The 24,189-nt window shown below is 40.5% G+C and overlaps 1 protein-coding gene across 2 annotated transcripts in view; it reads right to left on the reverse strand.

The window, feature by feature from the left end:
• Positions 1–24,189, reverse strand: part of LRCH1 (leucine rich repeats and calponin homology domain containing 1) — a 221,550-nt gene that overhangs the window by 34,732 nt on the left and 162,629 nt on the right. The window contains exons 9-16 of one of the 2 annotated variants that reach the window (XM_018056756.1): positions 22,174–22,301; positions 17,771–17,838; positions 16,101–16,187; positions 11,380–11,469; positions 11,244–11,280; positions 6,452–6,505; positions 5,662–5,734; positions 2,720–2,824 (exon numbers count right to left, since the gene is read on the reverse strand). In XM_018056756.1, coding sequence (XP_017912245.1) covers positions 2,720–2,824; positions 5,662–5,734; positions 6,452–6,505; positions 11,244–11,280; positions 11,380–11,469; positions 16,101–16,187; positions 17,771–17,838; positions 22,174–22,301 — 642 coding nt within the window. The remainder of the gene's footprint in view (positions 1–2,719; positions 2,825–5,661; positions 5,735–6,451; positions 6,506–11,243; positions 11,281–11,379; positions 11,470–16,100; positions 16,188–17,770; positions 17,839–22,173; positions 22,302–24,189) is intronic. The other variant, XM_018056757.1, reaches the window with a different exon arrangement.

Consider the following 24,189-nt stretch of genomic DNA (forward strand, 5'->3'; position numbering starts at 1 on the left):
CAGAGTAACCAGGAAGAACAACATAAACGTAGGCTATTTCCCTCTTCCAACTTTAGCTCACATACTTGGGAATACATACAGTGTTTCTTCATTAATTAAAAGAACACTTACAAAACAGAGAGAGAATGTGAATGTATGGCAAAAACCACCACCATATTGCAAAGTAATTAGCCTCCAATTAACATAATAATAATAAAAACACAGAAGGAGACTCACAGACTTGGAAGATGAACCGATGGTTGCTGGGGGAGGGGAAGGGATAGTTAGGGAGTTTGGGAAGGTCATGTACACACTGTTATATTCAAAATGGATAACCAACGAAGCACGTGGAACTCTAGTCAATGTTAGGCGGCACCTGGGTGGGAGCAGGGTTTAGGGGAGAGTGCATATGTGTATATGTATGGCTGAGCCCCTTTGCTGTTCACCTGGAACTACCGTAACGTTGCTAATCGGCTATATGCCAATACAAGATGAAAAGTTTAAAGTTTGAAAAAAAATTTAAATGCATTGGAAAATGTATTCAAATACATTGCTCTTGGAGCAACATTTAGCTCAAAGAGAATGAAGATTGTTATTGAAAGGTCAGATTTGGGAACCTACACAAATATTTGAAAAGACTTCTGCTGCCAGAAAATTATCAGATAATTAACAGAAAATTATCCCTTCCCTAGGGCATACTGTAGACAAATTGCAAAAAGGGGAAAATAACAACTACCCAATGTCTGACCCAGGTAGATTAATACTGAAAACCATCCCTTTGTTATTGTGTGTGTGTGTGTGTGTGTGTAGTACACTATAATAGCTACATGTGAATCCCTAGAATTTTCACTCAGAAAAAATATCAGATAAGTATTACATGGTTATTTTATTTTCAGGAAGATTTTCACAATGATTATTTTCTATGGAAATCTTAAGACTTTATATGGCACAAAGTATCTTGCACAAAAATCCTCAATAACCAGCTGCAGATGAGAAGGTAGGTATGGTGGAGAGGAGACTGGACCCTTGGGCATGGCCCAGCTCCCCCTCTATCTAGCAGGGTGAGCCAGGCAGGTCACCTCACCTCTCTTGTTTTAGTTGGTTCATTTATAAAGATAGAAATCTTACTGCTACATCTAAATCTTACCTAGCTTTAAAAAGTCTTTTTCAGATATCATTCCTAAGGAAATACCAAATCACACATAGATCTTTCATTCTAGGCCTTATTTCCTTTAAACATCATCAGATCCATAAATAGCCATGCTTTCTGAGAAACGAAAATGATTCTCTCCCCTTTATTTTTAAGTAAAGGAATAGTTTATCAAGCAAGTTTCTACTTAGCCTTCCTCAATTTCCAGGATTTAAAGTGGGGTGATACAAGAAGGAACTTTGGTTTCCTTGTTGTTCTTGTTTAATCACACTTGCTTTTGGTTTGAAATTTTAGAAATCTATGAAATAATAAAATTCCTTTTGTAACTAACCTGCCAAAATATACATTATCCTTCTATGTAAAGAAGTCTGAAAAAGCATTTTTGGTTGAATTTTGACCAGAAATCACAACAAATGTTTTACATATATGGTTTCTATTCATTACATGTAACATATTGATATTGAGATTAAAAAAATAACATCAGAAAATAGATCTTCTTGTGTTTGCACTGTGGTTTTACCCCATATGTCACTTCTCTTCCCTATAAATCATACTCTATTTCATTTAACGTTACTTTCATTACTTCGCATCTTGGAGTAAAATGCCTACGATCCGAACTAACAGACCAATATGGAGACTGAGATATCTGTAATAAGTATATCTAAATAACTATATGTATTTTATTTTCATCTTTTAGGCTACTTTAGATATATAGTGGCATGAGATCAAACAATATCCACATTAATCCTGGCTGAGTATCCTCAATTTTTTATTTGCACATTTGATTCTCAAGCCAATTTACCATTCATGAATATCTGTTGTTGTTTAGTCGCTAAGTTGTGTCCAGCTCTCTTGCAGCCCCGTGGACTGCAGTGTGCCAGGCTCCACTGTCCGTGGGATTTCCCAGACAAGAATACTGGAGTCCACTGCCTTTTCCTTTTCCAGGGGCTCTTCTGGGCCCAGGGAGCGACCCCATATCTCCTGCATTGGCAGGTGGATTCTTTACAACTGAGCCACCAGGGAAGCCCTCTTGAATATTATACAGATGAAAGGGCTGAAGTTATCAAAAGTCAAAATGTACAAACAATTTACAAAGGAAAAAAAAGCAAGTGATTTCTCCTCATTTTTAGAAATTCCTTACTTCTAACCATTTTCAGTGCACTCCTTTCAGATCAGTCATAGTGTATCTTAATCACTTTAAAAATCTCATTATCGAAAGCCTAGATAATAAAAGATGAAACTCCAAAAACATTAGTTCAGAAGAGATTATCCAAATGTACAAAAACCCAAATTTTTATAAACAAGCAAACACACACACTAAAAAAATACCCACGCAGAAAAAATAGAGAAGAAATTATTGTACAGTCCTTCCAAAATTCAGAATGTTCAAGATAATTAAACATAGTTTAACAAACTGCCAGAGAATAATGCATATGCATTTTTCTGGACTTTCCAGGTTTCCTATTATCTCTTAAGTCAGGCATGCAGGAGAATACATTCTATCTTCAGCTGCAGAGAAACGAAGGTTCAGCATATTCATTCACTGGCTTACCAATGAGCACATTGAAGAACAGGTACAAAGCCACCTACCATTGTCACCGTCTCCTTCAGATGGAACACAGTAGCTAGAGTTGTCCCATGTTTGTGCCTGTGTAAGTTTGTTGAAGGAGATAGGAGGAAGAGTGAGGGCTGGGTCTGCAGGAGAGCGAGAGAGCCAGTCCGCGTACAGTCGCACAAGGACCAGGAAAAACCAAAGGGGCGGCAGCATTTCACAAATGGCATAGGGTTGTATGGAAATGAAGCGAATTTCATATTGTGGGATTTAATTTCAAATGTACAATATAGCAGAAGAATGAAAGATGGCGCATGGAATAAAAAGAATGATAAAAAACTGAGTGTTAGTACTTATCAATCACACACTTTGCATGCAGTTAATATCATTCATCGTTAATAGTTCTCAAGCCCACAGACTTAGAGCACTAATGAATCATGTCAGCGGAAAGAAGGGGCCCGCATAGACTAGGCAGATAAAAAGCAAAAGCCCTACCAGATACCTTTTCCAAAGACCTTTTAAATAACAATTTTAGCAAATATGACTCACCATAAAAGTTGGCTATGCAAAGTTTAATATGTGTAAATATGTCTATTACTTATAAATAAATATAGAATATATTCTATATAGAATATAGAATCAGCATTCACAGGTGGTGCATTTTTTTCCCAAGGTAGTGTAAAATTTCTCTTTAAAGATATCTATAATGATAGCTGAATCTAGTCAACTCTGCTCAACCCTTGAACCATAGATATGCCTCTCAATATTGTCTTGGATATTGATCAGTATAAAACCAATTTTGGACACTAGTTGAGTCTCCTTAACAATAAACCTAATTAACCAATAAATATCAACCAGTTCAAAGCACTTCTAAGTTGGTCATTTATGAAATAACATCTCTTTTGGGGGTACTAACTATTCATATAGTAGTTTTTGATATTTAGAAAATACCTACACAATTTTTATTCAATCTTAGGGCAAGGCTGGTAAAATACATGGACATGGTTCTAGGAATGACTATTTGGGTATATATATATTTGTCTTTCCTTGGAGGAAAACATAGAAAAAATTTTCTTTTGAAAAAAACTGCCAGCCAACTTGAAGAATCTAAGTTTCTATTCCAACTTTCTGATTTGAGAAGTCTGTTTTTATTTATAACACAGAAATCACATGAATTCATATACTTAATTTTAACATAAAAATCACTTTTAAAGATCCAAAGCTACTTAATCAAAAAGAATGACATGATCTTCAATTAAGATTACTATATTTATATTTTTTCCAGAAAATGTGAAAAATACATACTGTAATATTGAAAACTTAATAAAAATTTAAATATTCCCAACAGATGATACTAATTTCATAAAGTTCCAACATGCCATCTGATGTTCCTGAAGAAAAATCAGTATTATTTACAACAAACTCCACAGAGCTTTCAACAGCTAGCACAATTTCCACACTGGTTAGTCAGCATTATAGAAAGGCTGGAAGCTAGGAGAGGAAATTATCTTTGTTTCCTGCTATTCAAAATGAATATTTCACTTAGTTTTCACCACTGCAAAGAATCAGAAATGGTTCAATAGTGTAGGCTCAAAGTTGATAAGATGAATTTGGACCTCATAAAAAGAACTGGAAAAGTCATGGAGACAATTTTATGACTAAACTACAAAGATGTACATTCAAAAGAATATTATTCTGTAGAGATTCATTCAACTTTTGATTTGCTCAGTTACAAGAACTTTTAAAATTATCTAAGACTGCCTATAAGGGACAGGAGAAAGCTTAGCCAAGTATGAGGTCCTCGGTGTGTAAAGAACATTCCTGGCAGATCACCACTCAAGGCATGGGTGCCCCCATTCCTCCCGGCGCAACCTGAGACCTTGCAAATTGAAGCCCAGCCCATATCTGGCTGCATATACTCAGGTCTGTAAATGGTGAGGCCAGTCACTTGAGTCCAATTTCAAGTACAGTTTGGCTCTCCATAAAACACCTCCTAAGCCCCACCACGCACCCAAGCATGTTCTCAAATAGCTGTGTCTTACAGTCCATTCAAAATGCCAGGAAACCATTACAGCTGGCCACACATTACCCATCGACCAACTTCCTCCAAAAATGAAAAAAAAATTCCTTTATAAAATAATTATCTTTTTTTCCCCCTGTGGGTAAAAAATTATACATATGTGTATCTGTAACTGCTGCCAAAATGCTTTACTAATAAACCCAAGAATGTCTAAGTTCTTTACTACCTTTTGCTTAAAGCATCTGAGTGCCTTCTTAGCACTTAACTGAAAAGCACTGGCACAGAATATATGCAAACAAAAATATTAAAACAAAGAAGCACCTAAAAGAAGGTAGATAGCGCTAGGACTTTAAATAGGTGGAGACATCAGAAGAACCAAAATTTTCTATACATACTCCTTTTTAAAATCAGTAGTTATTTTGCCCATTGCTATAATTTACATTTGTGAATGTACTAATAATAAGTTTTAAAAGTAGGTAATATAAGCAGAAAAGGCCTTTAAAATCTCTCCTGACCACTCACGTGAGTCTTGGAATGACTGCCCTGTCACAGGAGTCAACACACGGACCTTACCAAGGTCCAGAGAGCAAATGAGGGTGTCTCACAAAAAGAGTCACCATCTTTAATTCAGCAAGGTACCAGCAACCACCAAGGCAAAGGGGCGGCTATTTCATCCACAGAGTATTTCTGTACCACTTACATGCCCCAACATTTTTCTCTCTTTGCTCTGATTCAAAAGAAGGTAAGATAATCTGTTACTGATAACACAGCCTTAAGAGGAGATACGCTGACAACGGAGCTTGAAAATGTGGCCTCCCCAAGCTGTAGCAAGGTTCTGATGCCAGGACTCAAACTCACCAGCATCAACAAGGCTGCTCCCGCTATAATATATGCATGTAAAAGGCTAAAGAGAAACTCGAGTTGTTTCACGTGGGCAAGAACACTGAGGTTTCCATTTACCTGATCGAGGTTTCAGGCCAAACAGAGCTGTGCTGGTGTTGGTCGGAGAGATGGCGGGGGAGTTCTCTCTCATCTGTTAAAAGGAAAGGACATTTTCAAAAGAACTGAAGCAGAACTATGCATGCTTCTCCAGGATCAAGGATTGTAACAAAACCACGACCTCCTTGCATCGGCTGCTGTGAAGAAGTCCTGACTAAAAAATACGATAATGGATGCATCTTCACATTGCAAATTCTTGTGGTAGAATCAACAGAATGTTATTTGGGGGGAGATTTATTCAATTTTTACATACTCATTGTAAGAGTTCATAATCGTGTGATACTGGTATTCCTTTTCTGCTCCAGAATAGATGTGTGCATTCAAGTGCAGGCACGTGCACACACACACAAGCACACAAATACATCACCTCACAGAGGGCACATCTGATAAAGAATCTCATAACACGAGATGAGAAAACAGACGATACTGAGCAGATGTCTCAGCTATATGGAAACCCCATGCTGAATCATTTATCGTTAACAAGACATTCTAAATGTTGCCTATTTGAGCTATTTTCACTGGTTTCTATAAAAATGCTGCTATATTTAATTTTCAAAATATATCTTATGAGTCTTTAATTATGGATAGGGCTGGATCAGGCTATGAGAGCTAATAAGAGATTCCCTCCGAGATTCTGCAATACAATTAACTCATGAATCACAACAGTCTCAGATAACAGATTTTTGTAAAAGATATTCCAATTCAGGTTTCACAAAACACCTCAGCTTTCATTAATCATCAGGAAACTTACCTCATTGGGAGAATACTCGCTCCCATTACTCTGTAATGTTGGGTCATTTTGCACCTAAAGGAAGGAAAAAAAATGCATGGTATGTTCCATCAGACTATAAATTTTTTGAGGCAAGAACTGAATCTGACTGCTATAATATCCCTGGCACACAGGGATACAACGCCTAATACATGGAATTAATTTGTAGTTAAGTAGGCCATTCTTACTGTATACTTTCTAAAAACATGCAGCTATATTCACAGAAAAATGCATCTAAAATATACAAACTAAGAAAAGGGATTTCCCAGAACAAAGAGCTCAGCCCAAAGTACCTGTGAACATCAGCTTGCCAGGTTACCCAGTAACCTGCAGGCTCCCACGTGCTGGGAGCATATGGGTTTTCAGAAATGGTCCAAGGCAGGAGTTCCCAAATACACAAGATCTCACTGGGAGCTCTATAAATGAACATGCCTGGACCTAGCAAAGTCTTATGCTATCAATTCAACATCAGTTTGTTTTGACAACCAATGGGAAAACTCAATAGTTTATTTTACCCAGATCTGCCCTTTTTATAAGGTAATCAAGAACCCCAGGGAATTCCCTGGCGGTCCAGTGGTTACGACTCTACACTTTCACAGTCGAAGGCCCAGGTTTGATTCCTGGTCAGGGAACTAAGATACCATAAGCCTTGCGACATGGCCAATGTCAACAACAAAATCCCATTGATCCACCCTATAAAAAATTTGGTGATAACTAATATAAACATCTGAAGGAGATCAACCCTGAGATTTCTTTGGAAGGAACGATGCTAAAGCTGAAACTCCAGTACTTTGGCCACCTCATGCGAAGAGTTGACTCACTGGAAAAGACTGTGATGCTGGGAGGGATTGGGGGCAGGAGGAGAAAGGGACGACAGAGGATGAGATGGCTGGATGGCACCACCAACTCGATGGACATGAGTCTGAGTGAACTCCGGGAGATGGTGATGGACAGGGAGGCCTGGCGTGCTGTGATTCATGGGGTCGCAAAGAGTCAGACACGACTGAGCGACTGAACTGAATATAAACATGTTCATACATATCACCAAACTAGTATAAATTTAGGATGTCTATTCCTATTATTGAGGACTACTATTAAAAACATTCCCAACTGACAAATTCAAGGGAATAACATATTTTTAGAATAAAATGTCATTGACTTCCCTACCCAATTAAATGTCTTAACTGCTAACAAGTGACTTGCAGTTTTGATTCTCTATCAGAAACTCTGTTCTCTAGTTTTCCCTGTGTTCCTCCCACATCCTTCCCCACTGGACAGTATTTATGTATGAGAGTATACTTGGCAGTTCTTCCTGGATGGATGCAAGTGCTACCCAAACTTAATGGGGACAGTCAGCTACAGTGTGTTAAAAAGCAGAGAACGTGGGGCGCTAATTACAAGCCATTTCACAGTCTTGGTCTCACCACGTAACTGGGCACAGCCTCTCTCTTGGTGCTTCTGTCTGCTTTATGCTCTATGCTGACTCCATCAGGCCCATGCTGTCTTGCTCAGCACAGCCTCCTGGGACCCATCCAAATGCAAATCACCCTTGAAATCTAGATTAATCTCTCTTTCCTTAAACTCTTATCCCTTCCCCTACCATCCCAGAGTACCTAAAACACCCAGGATTATGGGCCATCTCATAGCCTTCTCTGCTTTCTCAATATCTATAGCTTCTTTCCTCCATAATTTTTAAAATGCATTAAAAGTGAGGGCAACTTCATCTCCTTCCTATTCGTCTTGGGTATTAAAAACAAGGTTGCATCCACAGTGATGACCCAGAGAGATGTTATGGGGAGGGAGGTGGGAGGGGGGTTCATGTTTAGGAACGCATGTACACCCATGGGGATTCATGTCAATGTATGGCAAAACCATACAGTATTGTAAAGTAAAATAAAGTAAAAATAAAAGACAAAAAAAAAAAAACAAGGCTGCATCCAGCACAAGGACTCAACACAGACTGGCCAACTGATGCAAGACTCTGCTTATGAAACTGGTTTCTTCCTGAATCGGGTGGAAGAAATAATACAGAAATAACCAGACCATAAAGGAGGGGCCCACTTAAGTTCCACATGTCATCGGCACTGGCCTTGCTCATTCACCACTTTCTTTTCCATTCCTCCTTCTTGTGACTTTTTTTTTCCACCAGAGCCAGAAATTCTCCCTCCCTTTTTAAAATCATGAAGACATATCTGTCATGGACAGAGAATTGCCCAAAGAAGGAAGACAAGCAATAAGAATTCCTTACACCAAACGTGATTCCTCGTTCCACCAAAAAGGAAAAAAAAAAAATTTAATACTGTAAATCAGAGAAAGAATGGAGATCTTTTTTTTTCCTAGAGGCTTGGTGTCTTCCTGATACTCCTGGTATCATGCACACAGGAGGGCATCTATTTTACTGGAATCAAATGTGGTCCTGCAGGGTCTTCCCTGGTGGCCCGTGGTTAAGACTCTGTACTTCCAATGCAGGGGGCGTGGGTTCAACCCCTCATCAGGGAACTAGATCCCACATCTTAGTGGGAATCTCTGTGTGCTATGCAGCACAACCAAAAACAAAAGATAAAAAAAAGTGGGTCTGCAGCAGGATCCTACCGCGGTCTCAAAGTATCTCTTCACTGACTACTAGTTGCAAGGGGAAATAAAACAATACTTAAATGGTGGAGAAATCAAGTTCCACGTCAACTGGGTGATCAAATTACCATCACCAGTGAAGAACAGATATACACAATGAGCCTCTGCAGGTGATACCCTGAGAAGGACACCACATCACCTGGGCAGCATCCCAGACAAGAACACGGAGACTCAATCTAATCATGAGGAAATATGAAGGATTTCTGTCCCACAAAATAAGAGGCAGTTGATTCTTTAAAAGAGAAGAGCACTGTATTCTTTAAAATTTTAAGGTCATAAAAAAATCAAAGAAAGGTTATGGAAATATCCAGAATAAAGGAAACTATAAGTACCTGGCAACTATTGCTTCTAAACCAGATCCTACTAAAGGGGAAAAAGTGCTGTGAAAAACATCATTAGATCAGTCTAAATATTTGGACTATGGAGAGCAGATTAGACGAAACTATTTTATCAGTGTAAATTTATGAAGTTGATAACTGAAGTCGAGTTATATAGGATAAAATCCCTATTCTTAGGAAAGGGACATTGAGATGTTTAGGGAAAAGGACTATGACGTACAAAACTTATCCTCTGATTTTCAGAAAAAGAACTCTAGGGAGGAAAAGAGAGACAGAGATACCGCAAAAGTGGTAAAATGTTAATCACAGAAAATGTGGGTAAAAGGTTATAATTTTTTGTAACTTTTTGCAGACTTCTGTAATTTTTTAACCTTTTATAATTATTTCCAAGTAAAAAGCTACAAACAAAAGTAAGTCTGCACAGAATCAAAAGGAGCATGTCTCAAAAGGAGAGCCTCATGAAATAGACCTGAGACAGCCTTCAAATAAGAGGCTTCCTGATGGCCCACTCCTGGGTCATTGAGTGACCCTCCACTTGGGGAGGAGGGAGTGCAGTGACCCTAAGGACAGAGCGGAGGAACAATCACAGCTAAAGTCAGGTGTCCTGGGCTATAAGATGGATCCTAACTTACAGAAAATCAAGGAGAAGTTAGAGAGGTAGCCCGCAGGAGTCCATAGTTAGCAAGCCTTTGAGATGGAAAGAAAACTCAACGTAATCCCAAATCACAGTACTCAACTATGAAACCATATTCTCTAGGAACATGGGTTTTTAAACTATAGCTCTTTTCCTTCTTATTTAACACAGAGACTTAGCTAGTTAAGAGTGTGAGACTGCTTTACTACGGTACCTGTTCAGATACCTCAAGGAACATAAGTTAGCTGTACTAAAGTTAGCCATCCTAAACCCATTCAGTAAGAAGGGATGAAACAGGCTGTAACCAATGTTTTACTCCCATGCCACCAACTCAGACCTTTTTCTCTCCTCCCTGTTTTCCTTGGGATCTTCCAAGCTTATCTCTAGTTTTATGTCCAAACTGCTTTCTCTGTAGCCACCTGAATTTTACCCTACATAGCTACCTAACCTACCCTTACCCTGTCCCCAGATTCCCCCATCAGTTTATCTTTGCTAGTCTCTTAATCCTCCTAGACATTTCTCAAATCACTTACCCTTATCTTTCAAGTCTTTCCTAGTTTACATTCAGCTGGTCGGTTCATAGGCTGCTGGCACTGGCTGGTCCTACCTCCAGTTTCTGACAGAGCCAGGTTTCCCTGTGGGTCTTATTTGCCATGGCCTGCCTGAAAACTGTCTGGCAAAGATTTAGAGAATTCAATGGAAACAGTCAACTCTTATCTTCAATGGGAGGTGAAATAGAATAGGTAAGCAGGAAAACTAGAGAAGCTAAAAGTACAAAAAATTTGAAAACCAGATCTTGACCAAATTTGAATACTGATCTCACTAGTGAAAGTTCTGTTCAGTCGCTCAGTCGTGTCTGACTCGGTCGTGTGATGAACTGCAGCACACCAGGCTTCTCTGTCCTTCACTGTCTCCTGGAGTTTGCTCAAACTCATGTCCATTGAGTCAATGATGCCATCCAACCATCTCATCCTCTGTTGCCCGCTTCTCCCCCGGCCCTTAATCTCTCCGAGCATCAGGGTCTTTTCCAACGAGTCGGCTCTTTGCATCAGGCGGCCAAAGTGTTATAATGAATGTTCTGCCCCATGATACATCTTGATAGAATACGGCAGCCACTCTTCTGTGGCAGAATACTGCACCAGAACTCTGGTTCATCCAAGAGCAGCCTTACCTCACATTCTGGAGACCTCTCCAACTGTATTTGACCACTGTAGGAATTACAGAATAAAAAGATATAAATATAATTTAAAGCAAAACTATTTCAATGTAAAAAGAGAAAATGTGCTGTTATAGAAAGGTCAACATACTTCAGTGCTGAGTCTTGCAATTCCAAGTCATCTGCTGGGTCCACAGGGTAAAAGTTTACAATGCTTCTCTCTGTAATATCTGTGCTTAATCTAAAGAGCAAGGGGGGAAAAAGTATTACCAAATTACTAAACTTTAATAAATCCTACTGCTTTTAGTTATATACTTAAAAGTTGTGTTTATCATTAGAATTGAGTAATAAAAGGTTTATGGTAGAAATTTCAAACTATATAGTTTCCTCACCATGACTATATATATATTTTTAAATATAATTTTCAATCTACTTTGGTATCAAAATCCAACTTATTTGAAATACAACAGTAATTTCTGATGAGGTCATAAAAGTCACAGGTAGCACACACTAAATTTTATTAAGAACTTAATCAGTTTGTAGAAACAAGTAAAGTTTCTCTCTACTATATTGTACATACACTATACTACAGATATGCACCAAGGGCATTTCTTTAATAGGAATATTAAAATAAAAAATTTCAAAAGCAATTTGAGGTATGCATTTTATCTCCGAAATTGTCTTACACTTTCTGAATTTCTGTAATTTTAAGAGTTGAATTTTTTTTAAGATCTATAAAACCAGGAATTTCTAAAAGTCATATAAAAGTTACAAAGCTATTTTAAAAGGTGGGTATGCATTCACAGTATACAATCCCATTGAAAATCATCTCTAACCAACAATTAGAAATCCTTGAGAGAAGAAATCAACAAAGGCAAAACAGGAAAGCAATATTCAACTCAATTTTTTGATGTTACGGTTGCATGAAAGGTAAAGCTCTAAAATTTAATCCTGTGATCAGTGACTTGATTAAAACAAACAAAGCAACCTGGTTCAAGGAAATGAGATAAAGGGAAATCTTAATGTGTATATAAACTTTTTATGACTATTATTCAAGCAGCTAGAAATAACTGACCTCTTGAAGTGCCCTCTTTTTATCAGAAGCAAAAACAGGGCTCTTTCTTTATCTCTATTACACTGGCTCACAGACACATTATTATCAAGTTAGAACTTTAGTAGCAGAATATCTATTTCAGGACACACAAAGATCTATAGCAGCCAAAGCAGGCGATTACTTCAGGAGGTCAAATCCATAAAAAGTTTTACAACATAATATAATTTTAAAATAACAATCCACAAAGATGTAAATCAACCATCCCTGGGACGGTTACTCAAGGCCGTTTTCCTCCACACCCACCAACTATGCCGACTGGCTCGACATCCTTGGCAACTTATTGCCTCAGACCTTTCCAAGCTGGAGCGGTATCTCCAGATCCTCAGCTCACTCGCCTCTCATGAAGGATGATGCAACGGAGGCCCAGAACGGGGAGCCACAGCCGCCAGGCCACCCCTATCTTACTCTGGGTTCCAGTCCCACGTTCCCTGGCCACTGCTATTTCCACCAAACGAAGCCGCTCCTTTTCACTTTGGGGCTCACGTACTCATCTCAAATTTGTAAGCAAAGTTTACTGGAAACGTGATACAAAGTGTAAGAAGGCAGAAATATTAAAACAATATAAAGTTTGAGCCCAAGTGGGGGTCTCCTCTCTGCCACATCACGTCTTCGAGGCTGTATCTCAGATTCAAATTCCTTTCCCGTTGATAAGCTCACCCTTGGGAACTCCATCCATTTATAATACTGCTTCCATTAAAACATACCTTATGAAAGTGACTTTTACTTTATTTATTTTACTTTATTTCTTTTCAAAATTTATCTGGCTGCACTGGGTCTTAGTTGCAGCACGTGGAATCCAGTTCTCTGACCAGGGATCGAACCCTGGCCCCCTGCCTTGAGAGCTCAGAGTCTTAACCACTGAACCACCAGGGAAGTCCCTGAAAGTAACTTTTAAATCTAAGTCTTGGAGCCCCAGACCTAAACATCTAGCAGCTGAATGGACACTATCACACTGCCACCTTGGATTCTATGCAGCAGGTCCCTAACACCCTCCTTCTCAAACTGGCTGTGCCCCATGGTTCCCCACCTCAGATGGAGACAGGAGGGGTCAGGTCTAAAACACCTTGGACTGTTTCCCTCCATCCTCACCCCGACTTCAAACAATCACCAAAGAACTACCACAGTATCTACTACTGAGTATCTCCAATGTTTAAAAGTATAGATAAAAACTGTAATTTACAAACACTCAGAGAAAACTTCCATCTTGATATATTTGTTTCTAGTTTTAACTGTTAATGGGACCTGGGGCTTCCCAGGTAGCTCAGCTGGTAAAGAAACCGCTTGCAATACAAGAGACCCTGGTTCAATTCCTGGGTCAGGAAGATCTGCTGGAGAAGGGATAGGCTACCCACTTCAGTATTCCTGGGCTTCCCTGGGGGCTCAGCTGGTAGAGAATCCGCCTGCAATGCGGGAGACCTGGGTTCAATCCCCTGGGTTGGGAAGATCTCCTGGAGAAGGCAAGAGCTATCCCATTCCAGTATTCCAGCCTGGAGAATTCCATGGACTGTATCGTCCATGGGGTTGCAAAGAGGCAGACACGACTGAGCAACTTTCACTATCCACTAATTCTATTTATATCATTGGGAACAAATTGTATATACTTTCACACTTTTTAAAGTTAACATTATATAGTGAGCAACCTAAAATACATTGGAAAGTTTAAAAAAAGGTATTGGTCGCATGTTTCATCTTATTAAGGACCATAATTTAAGTATCTCCAAACTGTTACATCATTGCCTTTTTCCCAAATATCTGCTAGGAAAAACACCTCTCTCCCCTCACAACTGCTGTTCATGTCTCTTTGTCCTTTAGGATACATTTTTGGAATTAATTCAAAAGCTTTATGTCTATTTCTAGGCTATGGCTACAAACTACCAGGATGCCTTCTGGAGAATGGTTCTGCCCGTGCACCTTTCCACCAGCAGTTTATTTATTATTTCAAATCCTCACAACAGTAAAAGACAATTACTTATAGCCCATCTTACAGATGAGAAAACTGGGGTGCAGAGAAGGTATGTAACTCATCCAGAGTAACTGGTGCTAGAGCCGGGCTTGCGACCAGTGTCTGGCTGACCAAGGCGTGTTCTCCTCCAGCCGTACAATTTCCTGGCCCCATATAATGACTCTCTCTCTCTGTGTCTCTTTCTCTTTATGAACACGAATCATCACATGTTACAGCCACCGCTGCCTCCTTCTACATATGAAATAAATCTCAGCTCCTCAACCCCAAAGTTTGAAGTCACACCTGCATCACTCCTAACAGCTCCTCTGGGAAGTCCCACTCCTGGCTGCACATCAGAAGCACCAGCAGAACTTTTTAAAAAATGAAAATGGCCAGCCACCCCCCCCCCACCCCCGCACTGGCAGTGTCAGGCAGAGTGTCTGTGTTTTGAAACTTCTACAAATGATACTGAAGCACAGCCAGCGTGGGAGATCACCTTTTCTCCCTGAGATTTTCCAAGCCTGCTCCACTCTTCTTGACCTCTATGCCTTTGCATGAGCTTTTAGTTCAGTACAGAATTCACTTTCTCCTTGAAAGTGCTAGCTGTTAAAGGGCCAGGTGAAATACTCTAAACTTCTAAAGGCTGGCTGAGCCACCTCCCCTTTTCCTTCCGGAGCCAGGCATTCACGCTATCACTTTTTTCCTTCACGTCAAGCCCTTAAATCCATTACACTTATAAGTCACTACTCAAGGCAACATCTGTTGTAATCATTTAAGTTCTTAGAAGGAAGAGCTGTGTCTTGTTCATCCTTATATCCCCCAGCGTACACACTGCACATCTTTCCATGCTCTAAGCACTCATCTAATGTTGGCAGAATCAAAATGCTTTTCAAATCAATTGCTGAAGGTTTCCAGCCATGCTCAGCCTGACCTGTGAGTATTCCTTTAGAGCCAGGCAAGGGTGGTGGTGTACTCTCCCTGGCACTCTGGGACTCACTAATAACTCTTTTCATAAATTCCCAGAACCTGGTGTGATTTCCACACCCACCATATTACAAAACCACATCATCTTCACATTTAAATCCCCACAAACCCTGAACAGTTTACCAGGGATAACCTTTGGATCTATTTCCCCATCAATACAGTCGTTATCCCTGATACTAGGTATACTGCCTTACTGAAAAATATTTTGTCCATGAGCATTCTATTATCTTCAGCTAAAAAGTCAAAACTATACTGACTGCATATAGTGCCTATTATTGATAGTGACTAATTCAATTAAAAAATTATCACCCAAATCTTTGGAAATATTTAATTTAGTTAACATATACTTGGCACCATATGTATGGATAACTGAGTCACTTTGCTGTATAGCAGAAATTAAACACAACAAATTAAACAGAAATTAAAAAAAATTCTAAAAGAAAAGGTAGCACATGATAAATTAATACTTGCCCTTTTTTAGAAAATCTCTTATATTTATATATCCCAGGGGTTTAAACTTCATTAATATAAAATATGCACTTTGACTATTTCTGTTGTCTAAACATAATACAAAAATCACCCTATGAATTGCATGAGGGATGAATGAATTTCTAGAAACGACAAACAGGGGGTAATTGCTCTCAATCCCTCCCGAAGTTTGACTCTTTTGTTTATGCATCTTGGGAAAACAGTTAGAATTAACTTTTCTTTTTCAGCGGTTAGTGGTAAGCCCATACTGTGTGCACAGATACTTTAAAAACTGAGAAAATGCACTCAATAAATCAGTGTACATTATGGACTCACGGAAGCTGGGCCAAGAAAAGACACATACCTATCAGGATCTTGCAGCAAATCCACTGCTTCTCTCAGCTGTTCAATCATTGCTATATCGATGTCCTGGTCTTTGGATGCACTGATTCTGCAGCACGAAAGCAAGCACGAGACCGAAAATCACCACTAAAACACGAACAGCACCTGAGTTCTTAAGAGCAAACTTACAAAAATCCACCTAACATACAGAAATGATTTTTACAAACTCAGCATTTTCATGGAGATGTGTCAGAACTCTGTGGGGTGGGCTTCCAGAGTTGCTGGGGTTGGGGAGCCAGCTTGGCTGTAAAACACATCATTCAAAGTCTCAATGCCCCTGGGCCCCCACCGGCTCAACTGTAACATGAGGGCAATGGACAAGCTGAGTGGCTCTCAGTCCAGGCTCTTTAAGCAGTAAAATCATCTACGGTGCTTAAAAAAAATGCCAGGTCTGATACTCCCAAGCAGGTTGTCTAGGGCTTGAACATTTTATTAAGGTCTACAGATGATACTGATTTACAGGCAGAGTTGGGAACAAAAGATATAAGATTGAAAATGGGGTTTCCAAAGATTTACATAGTTTAAAAACTCTTTCTCTGTAAAATCCATTTCCCTATAGTTCTGTGATTCTATAATCAAGCTAGCCCTCCTCCTCCTCAGCATATCCAATGAAGAGCTGGCTGTGCTAGACGTAATTTGAAAGGAACTCTGCAATATTTTTAAAAAGCAAGAGAGATTTGATCACAGTTACTGCTTTCCACTATAGAACATACGTCAATGTCTTTCTATAAGTGGAGAAATTTTTAATGATGGAGTAAATTCTCACTAAGAGGAAAACCCTCATGAAGTTTGACGGAAGGTCCAGGCCTATACGCTAAATCATGGAAAACAAAATCTTGGGAACCAAAAATCTACCCTAGGCCATATGGTCCAAATTCAACCCCCGGGAAGAGGTTCACTGTCTTGACAGATAACTCATGCCCTCCCGCGTAAAGCTAGCCGAGTAAATCTTTATATGCAATAGACTGGAAGGGATGGCCATCTGGTACGAGATTCCTCAGGTGCAATCCTAGCCCTCTGTAACCCTGGGGCAAGATGATCAGTCTCCTTGTGCCTCAAGGAGTTTTGTCATCGGCAAAATGAGGGATAAAAGCAGAATTTATCCCATAGGATTGTTGTAAAGAGGAAATGAGTTACGACCTGTGAAGTACTTAGGACAGTGTGTGGCATGTGGTATTTAACAAACATTAGCTAGCACACCTATTGGACTTAAGACCAAGACCTCAGAAGTATATGGTTTTCTCAGGCCTTGAGGACTCTGGGGGAAGAAGTGGGAACAGGACCATATATCATTTTAGGTCCAGCTGTTGGTTGGTTCAGACAAAGGAAAGTCAGCTGAAATCTTCAGTCCAGAAATTCCATCTCATTTCCTGAATCACATTCTACCCATAGCCTCAAATCAGATAAAACTCACAGCCAAGGAAAAGGTGTGACCTAGTACTGTGTGGGCCCAAGACCATGACAATAAGCACCAGCGGATAAACTTGCACCTTCTGATCAACATCATTGGATAGGACTATATCAACTTGCCCCCCAAAAAAGTGAACCACGATTCTATCACGACAGAGCTGCTTTCCACTTGAAACATGCACTTTCCAGGGTGGAGGCTCATCCCCAGCTCTGGGTACTCACGTCCCCTCGGATGGCCAGTGCGCATCCTCTTCTATCCGTAACAGTTCTTCACAGGCCTCGGTCCGTTCCTATGGGACAGAACACACGGGTCTTCTGAGAGCCACTGGCTGTGACAGTCAACAGTCTAAACCTGCCTCCGTCCATGTTCACGGCAGCACTACTCACAACGGCCAGAAAGTAGAAACGAGCCAAGTGGCCGTGGGTGGATGCACGGAGAAGATGTGGTCTAGACATACGATAGAGTATCGTCCAGCCTCCAAAATGTAGGAAGTTGTGATACACGTTACAACATAGATGTCCCTAAGGACATCATGCTAAGTGAAATAAATCAATCACGAAAAGAAAAGCACTGTATGATTTCACATACATGAGGTCCCTAGAATAGTCAAATTCATAAAGACAGAAGGTAGAATGGTAGTTGCCAGAGGAGAGGGCAGAGAGATTGGGAAGTTACTGTTTAATGGGTAAGGAGCTTCTGTTTCACAAGATGAAAAGAACTTTGGAGGTGGATGGGGGGGATGGTTACACAACAAGGTGAATACACTTACCGCTGAATTGTACAGTTAAAAAAGTGGCTGAGATGGTAAGTTTTAGGTCATACGCATTTTACCACCATTAAAAATAAAAGACATGGAAGCCTGGTGTGCTGCAGTTCATGGAGTTGCAGAGTTGGACACGACTTAGCAACTCAACAATAACAACAGCAAAACATTAAAATTTAAAAAAAGAGAGCCTGGCTCTGGATTATAACATAAGAGTCAGAAATGCCAAGCTTAACTCGATTCCTCATTGCCCTCTTAGCACCTCCTGATGTTGACAGATTCCTCCACTGAGCTTGTCAGTTACATGGAAATGTGCATTCTACTGTTTGTGAGGACCGTGTGTGTGTGTCTGTGTGTGTGCGCGTGCGCGCTTGCGTGTGCTATTAGGAAAAAGGGAAGCATAAAAGACTTAACGACAAAAAATGCCTCAAATTGCATTTGACAGTTTTCATGTGTAAAACATCCAGATTTCACTGAAAGGCACCCCTCTCCTATGATCCCAAAGAAGCGCTCTGGTGGGAGTATTTAGAAGGGCCTCTCCCACTTTCGGAACTTCCATGTGCTGTTCTCCACTTTGATCTCCAACACAGAGAAATACTGCTTTAACTCAGCTGACAGCTAAAACGGAAGCCATCCCTGAAAGTGGGAACATTCCCCTAGCAAGCAAGGTATAACAGACAGAAGGATTGTTTTCTGTGTCAAAGTTCTGACACATTATTAACTAACTCAGGCCCAGCCAACTCTCCAGATGTGTCACGGAGAACAAGTCTCCCTCTAAGGAGGGATCTAGCTGCTTGATGTCAACCTCTGGCTTGAAAAACACTGACTCCTTTTAAAAAAAAAAAAAATACTTAAGACTTTTTCTATATTGATTACACATTTTGTGCATAATAAAAATCAACATATAAATTACTGCACCTCTATCCAAGTGATAGTGAAATTTATGGGTGAAAATATACAACCAGAAATAACCAAGAAAACATGTTCTTATCTCCTCCTATTGGGTTTCAACTATAGGAGCCATGGGTATTTCCTTCTAAGTTTCAGTTTCACAATAAAAAGTAGCCAATATAAAACAATATAAAACAAAAATATATAAAACATCTATTTCACTACACAAAATAGGGGTATTCTGGGTTACTTTTGCTAAGTTAGATGGCTATACAGTCAACAAACATTATTCAATGATTTGGTATTTATGAATTTATCTACTATCTGAAATCTATTTATCACCCCAAAATCAATACTTGTGGTGATTTTGTAGACACACGCAGAACCTGGTGAAAAACCAGAGTCCCCGACCCCAACATACACTTCTGTAGTTGAGGCTGAACAAGGTGAGGTCATCCATGCTTTTTTGTTTCAGTATTCAGACTGTAAAAAAGTGTCCTTTTCAGAGTCTACTTAGTATCACACTTTGAGGCTTTTCTTTGGTGATTTTGCATTTAAAATGCCCCCTAACATTCTGAAGGAGGTCAGCCCTGGAATTTCTTTGGAGGGAATGATGCTGAAGCTGAGACTCCAGTACTTTGGACACCTCATGCGAAGAGTTGACTCATTGGAAAAGACTCTGATGCTGGGAGGGATTGGGGGCAGGAGGAGAAGGGGACAACAGAGGATGAGATGGCTGGATGGCATCACTGACTCAATGGACGTGGGTCTGAGTGAACTCCGGGAGTTGGTGATGAACAGGGAGGCCTGGCGTGCTGCAATTCACGGGGTTGCAGAGAGTCGGACACGACTGAGAGACTGAACTGAACTGAGTGTAGTACCAGAGTGCTGTCTTATTATCCTAAGCATGAAAAGGCTATGATGTACCCTAAGGAGAAAATACCTGTGTTAGGTAAGCTTCCATTCTGTATGAGTTACAGGGTCTTTCTTGGCTGCAAGTACAATGTTAACAAACCAACAATCCACATTAAATAACGTGTCTTGAGGCAGGAATACACAAAACCAGGTTATGTACCAACCAGCTAACAAAAATGTGTGACCAGAGGCTCGTAGGAACCTGACCCTGTATTTCCCATGGGAGCAACAGTTCAGGATTAGACAATTCAGTGTTTGAGGAGACTATATAACAGAACTATGTGAATGAGGATCAACTGTAGTTACAAAAGCACAAGATGCTACTTCAGTGAAGGAGAGGAGACACGATTACATAAAACACAGAGCTCTTGATGGTCGAGGGCTGAGTAATTCAGTACACTGGATGGCAGTCAAACACACTCACGCTTTAAAAGAGACGCAAGTCGAGGCTACAATGGGCCTGATTGCAGTGTACAACTTTTCACTGTAGATTTAGGTTTTATTTTACTGTTAGAGCTCTCCACCTGCCAAGAGAAGCCTCCTGCAGGAGTGTTTACTCGGGAAACATTTGCAGTAGATTTCAACACTCACCTTTGTTCCCCTAGACTCTGCCCACAGGACCCATTCTGTACAGTAGCCATTTCCATGGACCCGGTGCCTCCAGAAATCTCTAAATCTAGGAAACTTGCTTTTCTGAAACAACATGCTTTTTTTTTTTTTAACTATCACTTTAATTGTTTTCTTCAGGGCTTCCACCATTAGACCCTCAACTTGAACTGTTCATAAAAGAAAGATCAAAGCCCAATTTTCCACGTTTTGGTGACAGACTTGTCTCAGAGTTGACAGACAGGCATCAAATGTGGGAGCGTCCTGTGAGAGCCACCGGCAGGAGAGTCACAGTCTGAGATTCTCACTGTAGGAGAATGCCTGGAGGGGTGGGATGCTGGATGCTCAGCAGGGGTTGGGGGACTCCTGCTGTCATCCAAATAAGCAGTGATGAGGCTGCGCTGAAGCCACATCAGAGGAGGCAGAGGACAGAAGGAGGCAGTGCGGGTGAGGTAATGTGAAATAAGAGCTGATGGATTAGATATACAGAGTAACGAATTAGGTTTTCTGCAAATGTGCGTTATATGCCAGGATCACTGTGTTTGTTCTGAGCACACCCGAGTCTCCTACAGTGTACCGTTCAGCTGTTTTTCTCCCAGTTCCCTCAAAGGTGATGCTCGGAGACATTCGTTTAGATAGAGCCCGGCCATCCCAGCACCATCCTCAGGAAATAAGGACCAGCGCCTTAAGACCCCAGGCCTGACTTTAACACAGCAACTCAGAGACCACCGTCTCTCACAACCCACAAGGTATCTGAATTAAGCCTAAAGGAATATCCTCGTGATCCTTGGGTGCCACGACCAACGCCAAAGCACTGAAAGGAACAAACCAACGCACGAAATCCTGTCACAAAGCGGAACCTTAACCGCCAGCCTTGCAAAGGGCTGGTTCTCCCCTCATTGTTGCCACTCCTCCGATGAAGTTTCATCTGACAATTTAGTGACTTCATCCAACCTTTCAACATCTCAGCGCTACTAAACCTGCTCGGGAATAAGTGACCTCAGAGGAACCTTCCTAAAAAGGGAACATATTCATTTAAAAGTCTTCCTTTTTTCTCCTTTTACTATAAATACGCTCCCAAGAAAAGCATTTTCCTAGGATACATAGAAAAGCACGTGAAACTTCGTTTTAGCTTTTACTGGATGGTCACAGCAATTCTGATAAATTTCCTGACTTACATGACGCACTGACCACTGGAAAGCTTAGTAATTACCAAATACAAAAGAAAATCATACATAAACACAGACACATAGGCATGGATGGCAGGGATCAGGTCCTCACGTCAGCAGACAGACACGCGAGGCATTGAGAAGATGGTACAAAGGCCTGAGGAAGGTGGCAATAAGCCGAGAGTGAAGGTGATGGGTTGGAAACCTTGAACTTAAACTCTAAGGCGCCAAACAGAACTCAGTAAGTTAAGAAATTATTAACGGCTGACCCTCAACTTGCCTTCATGTAGTTTATAAATTCCGAATGGAGCACATCTGTTCCATGGGAAAACTGGCCTCTGTCTTCTCCTGAGTTGTCACTGTCACTCACAAGTGAAGGCGCTGGTTGAAATTCCTGATGAAATTCCCCTATTAGGAGAATAAAAAGAGAGAGACAAAGCATGATTTAATAAACAGATGAACAAAAACATAGATGACTCTAAACACATCATGTAGCTTCCCAATCTTCTCCCCGATCTCTTCTGGAGGTATATGGTGACCCAAGTTTTATCTTCCCTATATGATATGAGAACAAGGTGAAAAACAGAGAAAGAAGGGGAATAAAAGTAAAAGAAATAGAAAACCCAAAATCTAATCACCAAGGCCTCTTGATCTAAAGCAGTGGGACGGGGTGGGGTGGGAGGAAGGTCCAAAAGGGAGAGAACATAGGTACACGTATAGTTGATTCACTTCGTTGTGCAGCAGGAACTAACACAGCTCTGTAAAACAATTATCCTCCAAATAATAACATTTTAAAAAGTCACGGCCTCTTTATGGCTTAGTTTCATATGAAAGAAATGAAATCTGCTGTAATATTCTTTAAGGAACAGAGAAGAGAAAAATATACAAGTGGGCTTTTTTGTGCTCCCAGCAACATGTGACAAGTAAGTATTTCAAATTCAAAATTCAGTGAATAGTTACTGAGCAACTACTAAATAAATGGCAGGTATGATGCTAAACATTCTTGGAATTTGAAAAACTGGTGAACATGGTAAGAAAGTGTCGGAAAGGACAAAAATAAGGATCCAAAATCATAACACGAGAAGCGACTATGATGAGGGTCCTATGGAGGGGAAAGTACTGTCTGTCAGAGCTCATCCAACTGGTCATGCTCTAGATGCTGCAGGACAGGAGGAAGGAACAAAGGCGGATCTCTTCCAGCTGCTCTGGACGCTGGAAAGAACTAAGTAGGATCACATCACCTTCAAGGATTTCTGCCTGCCTGCTAAGTTGCTTCAGTCGTTTCTGATTCTTTGCGACCCCAACGAGTCCTAGCCCACCAGGCTCCTCTGTCCATGGGATTCTCCAGGGAAGAATACCGGAGTGGGTCACCATGCCCTCCTCCAGGAGATCTTCCCCGCCCAGAGACTGAACCCATGTCTTATGTCTCTTGCATCGGCAGGTGAGTTCTTTACCACTAGTGCCACCTGGGAAGACCTCAAAGACATCTAGCCAGCAAAAAACAGCCACTTCTAGAACAGAGGGAACAGTTAGAACTGGATATGGAACAATAGACTGGTTCCAAATTGGAAAGGAATATGTTGAGGCTGTCTATTGTCACCCTGCTTATTTGACTTCTATGCAGAGTACATCATGTAAAACGCTGGGCTGGAGGAAGCACAAGCTGGAATCAATACTGCTGGGAGAAATATCAATAACCTCAGATATGCAGATGACACCACTCTTATGGCAGAAAGTGAAGAGGAACTAAACAGCCTCTTGATGAAAGTGAAAGAGGAGAGTGAAAAAACTGGCTTAAAACTCAACATTCAGAAAATTAAGATCATGGCATCCAGTCCCATCACTTCATGGCAAATAGATGGCAAAACAATAGAAACAGTGACAGACTTTCTTTCCTTGGGCTTCAAAATCACTGCAGATGGTGACTATAACCATGAAATTAAAATATGTTTGTTCCTTGGAAGAAAAGCTATGACAAACCTGGATAGCATATTAAAAAGCAGAGACATTACTTTGCCAACAAATGTCCATCTAGTCAAAGTTATGTTCTTCCCAATGGTCATGTATGGATGTGAGAGCTGGACCATAAAGAAAGCTGAGTGCCAAAGAATTGATGCTTTTGAACTGTGGTGTTGGAGAAGACTCTTGAGAGTCCCTTGGACTGCAAGGAGATCTAACCAGTCAATCCTAAAGGAAATCACTCTCAAATATTCATTGGAAGGACTGATGCTGAAGCTGAAGCTCCAATCCTTTGGCCACCTGATGCAAAGAACTGACCGAACTGAACCAAACTTCC

Source organism: Capra hircus, chromosome 12, assembly GCF_001704415.2.
Source record: "Capra hircus breed San Clemente chromosome 12, ASM170441v1, whole genome shotgun sequence".
Lineage (NCBI taxonomy): Eukaryota > Metazoa > Chordata > Mammalia > Artiodactyla > Bovidae > Capra > Capra hircus.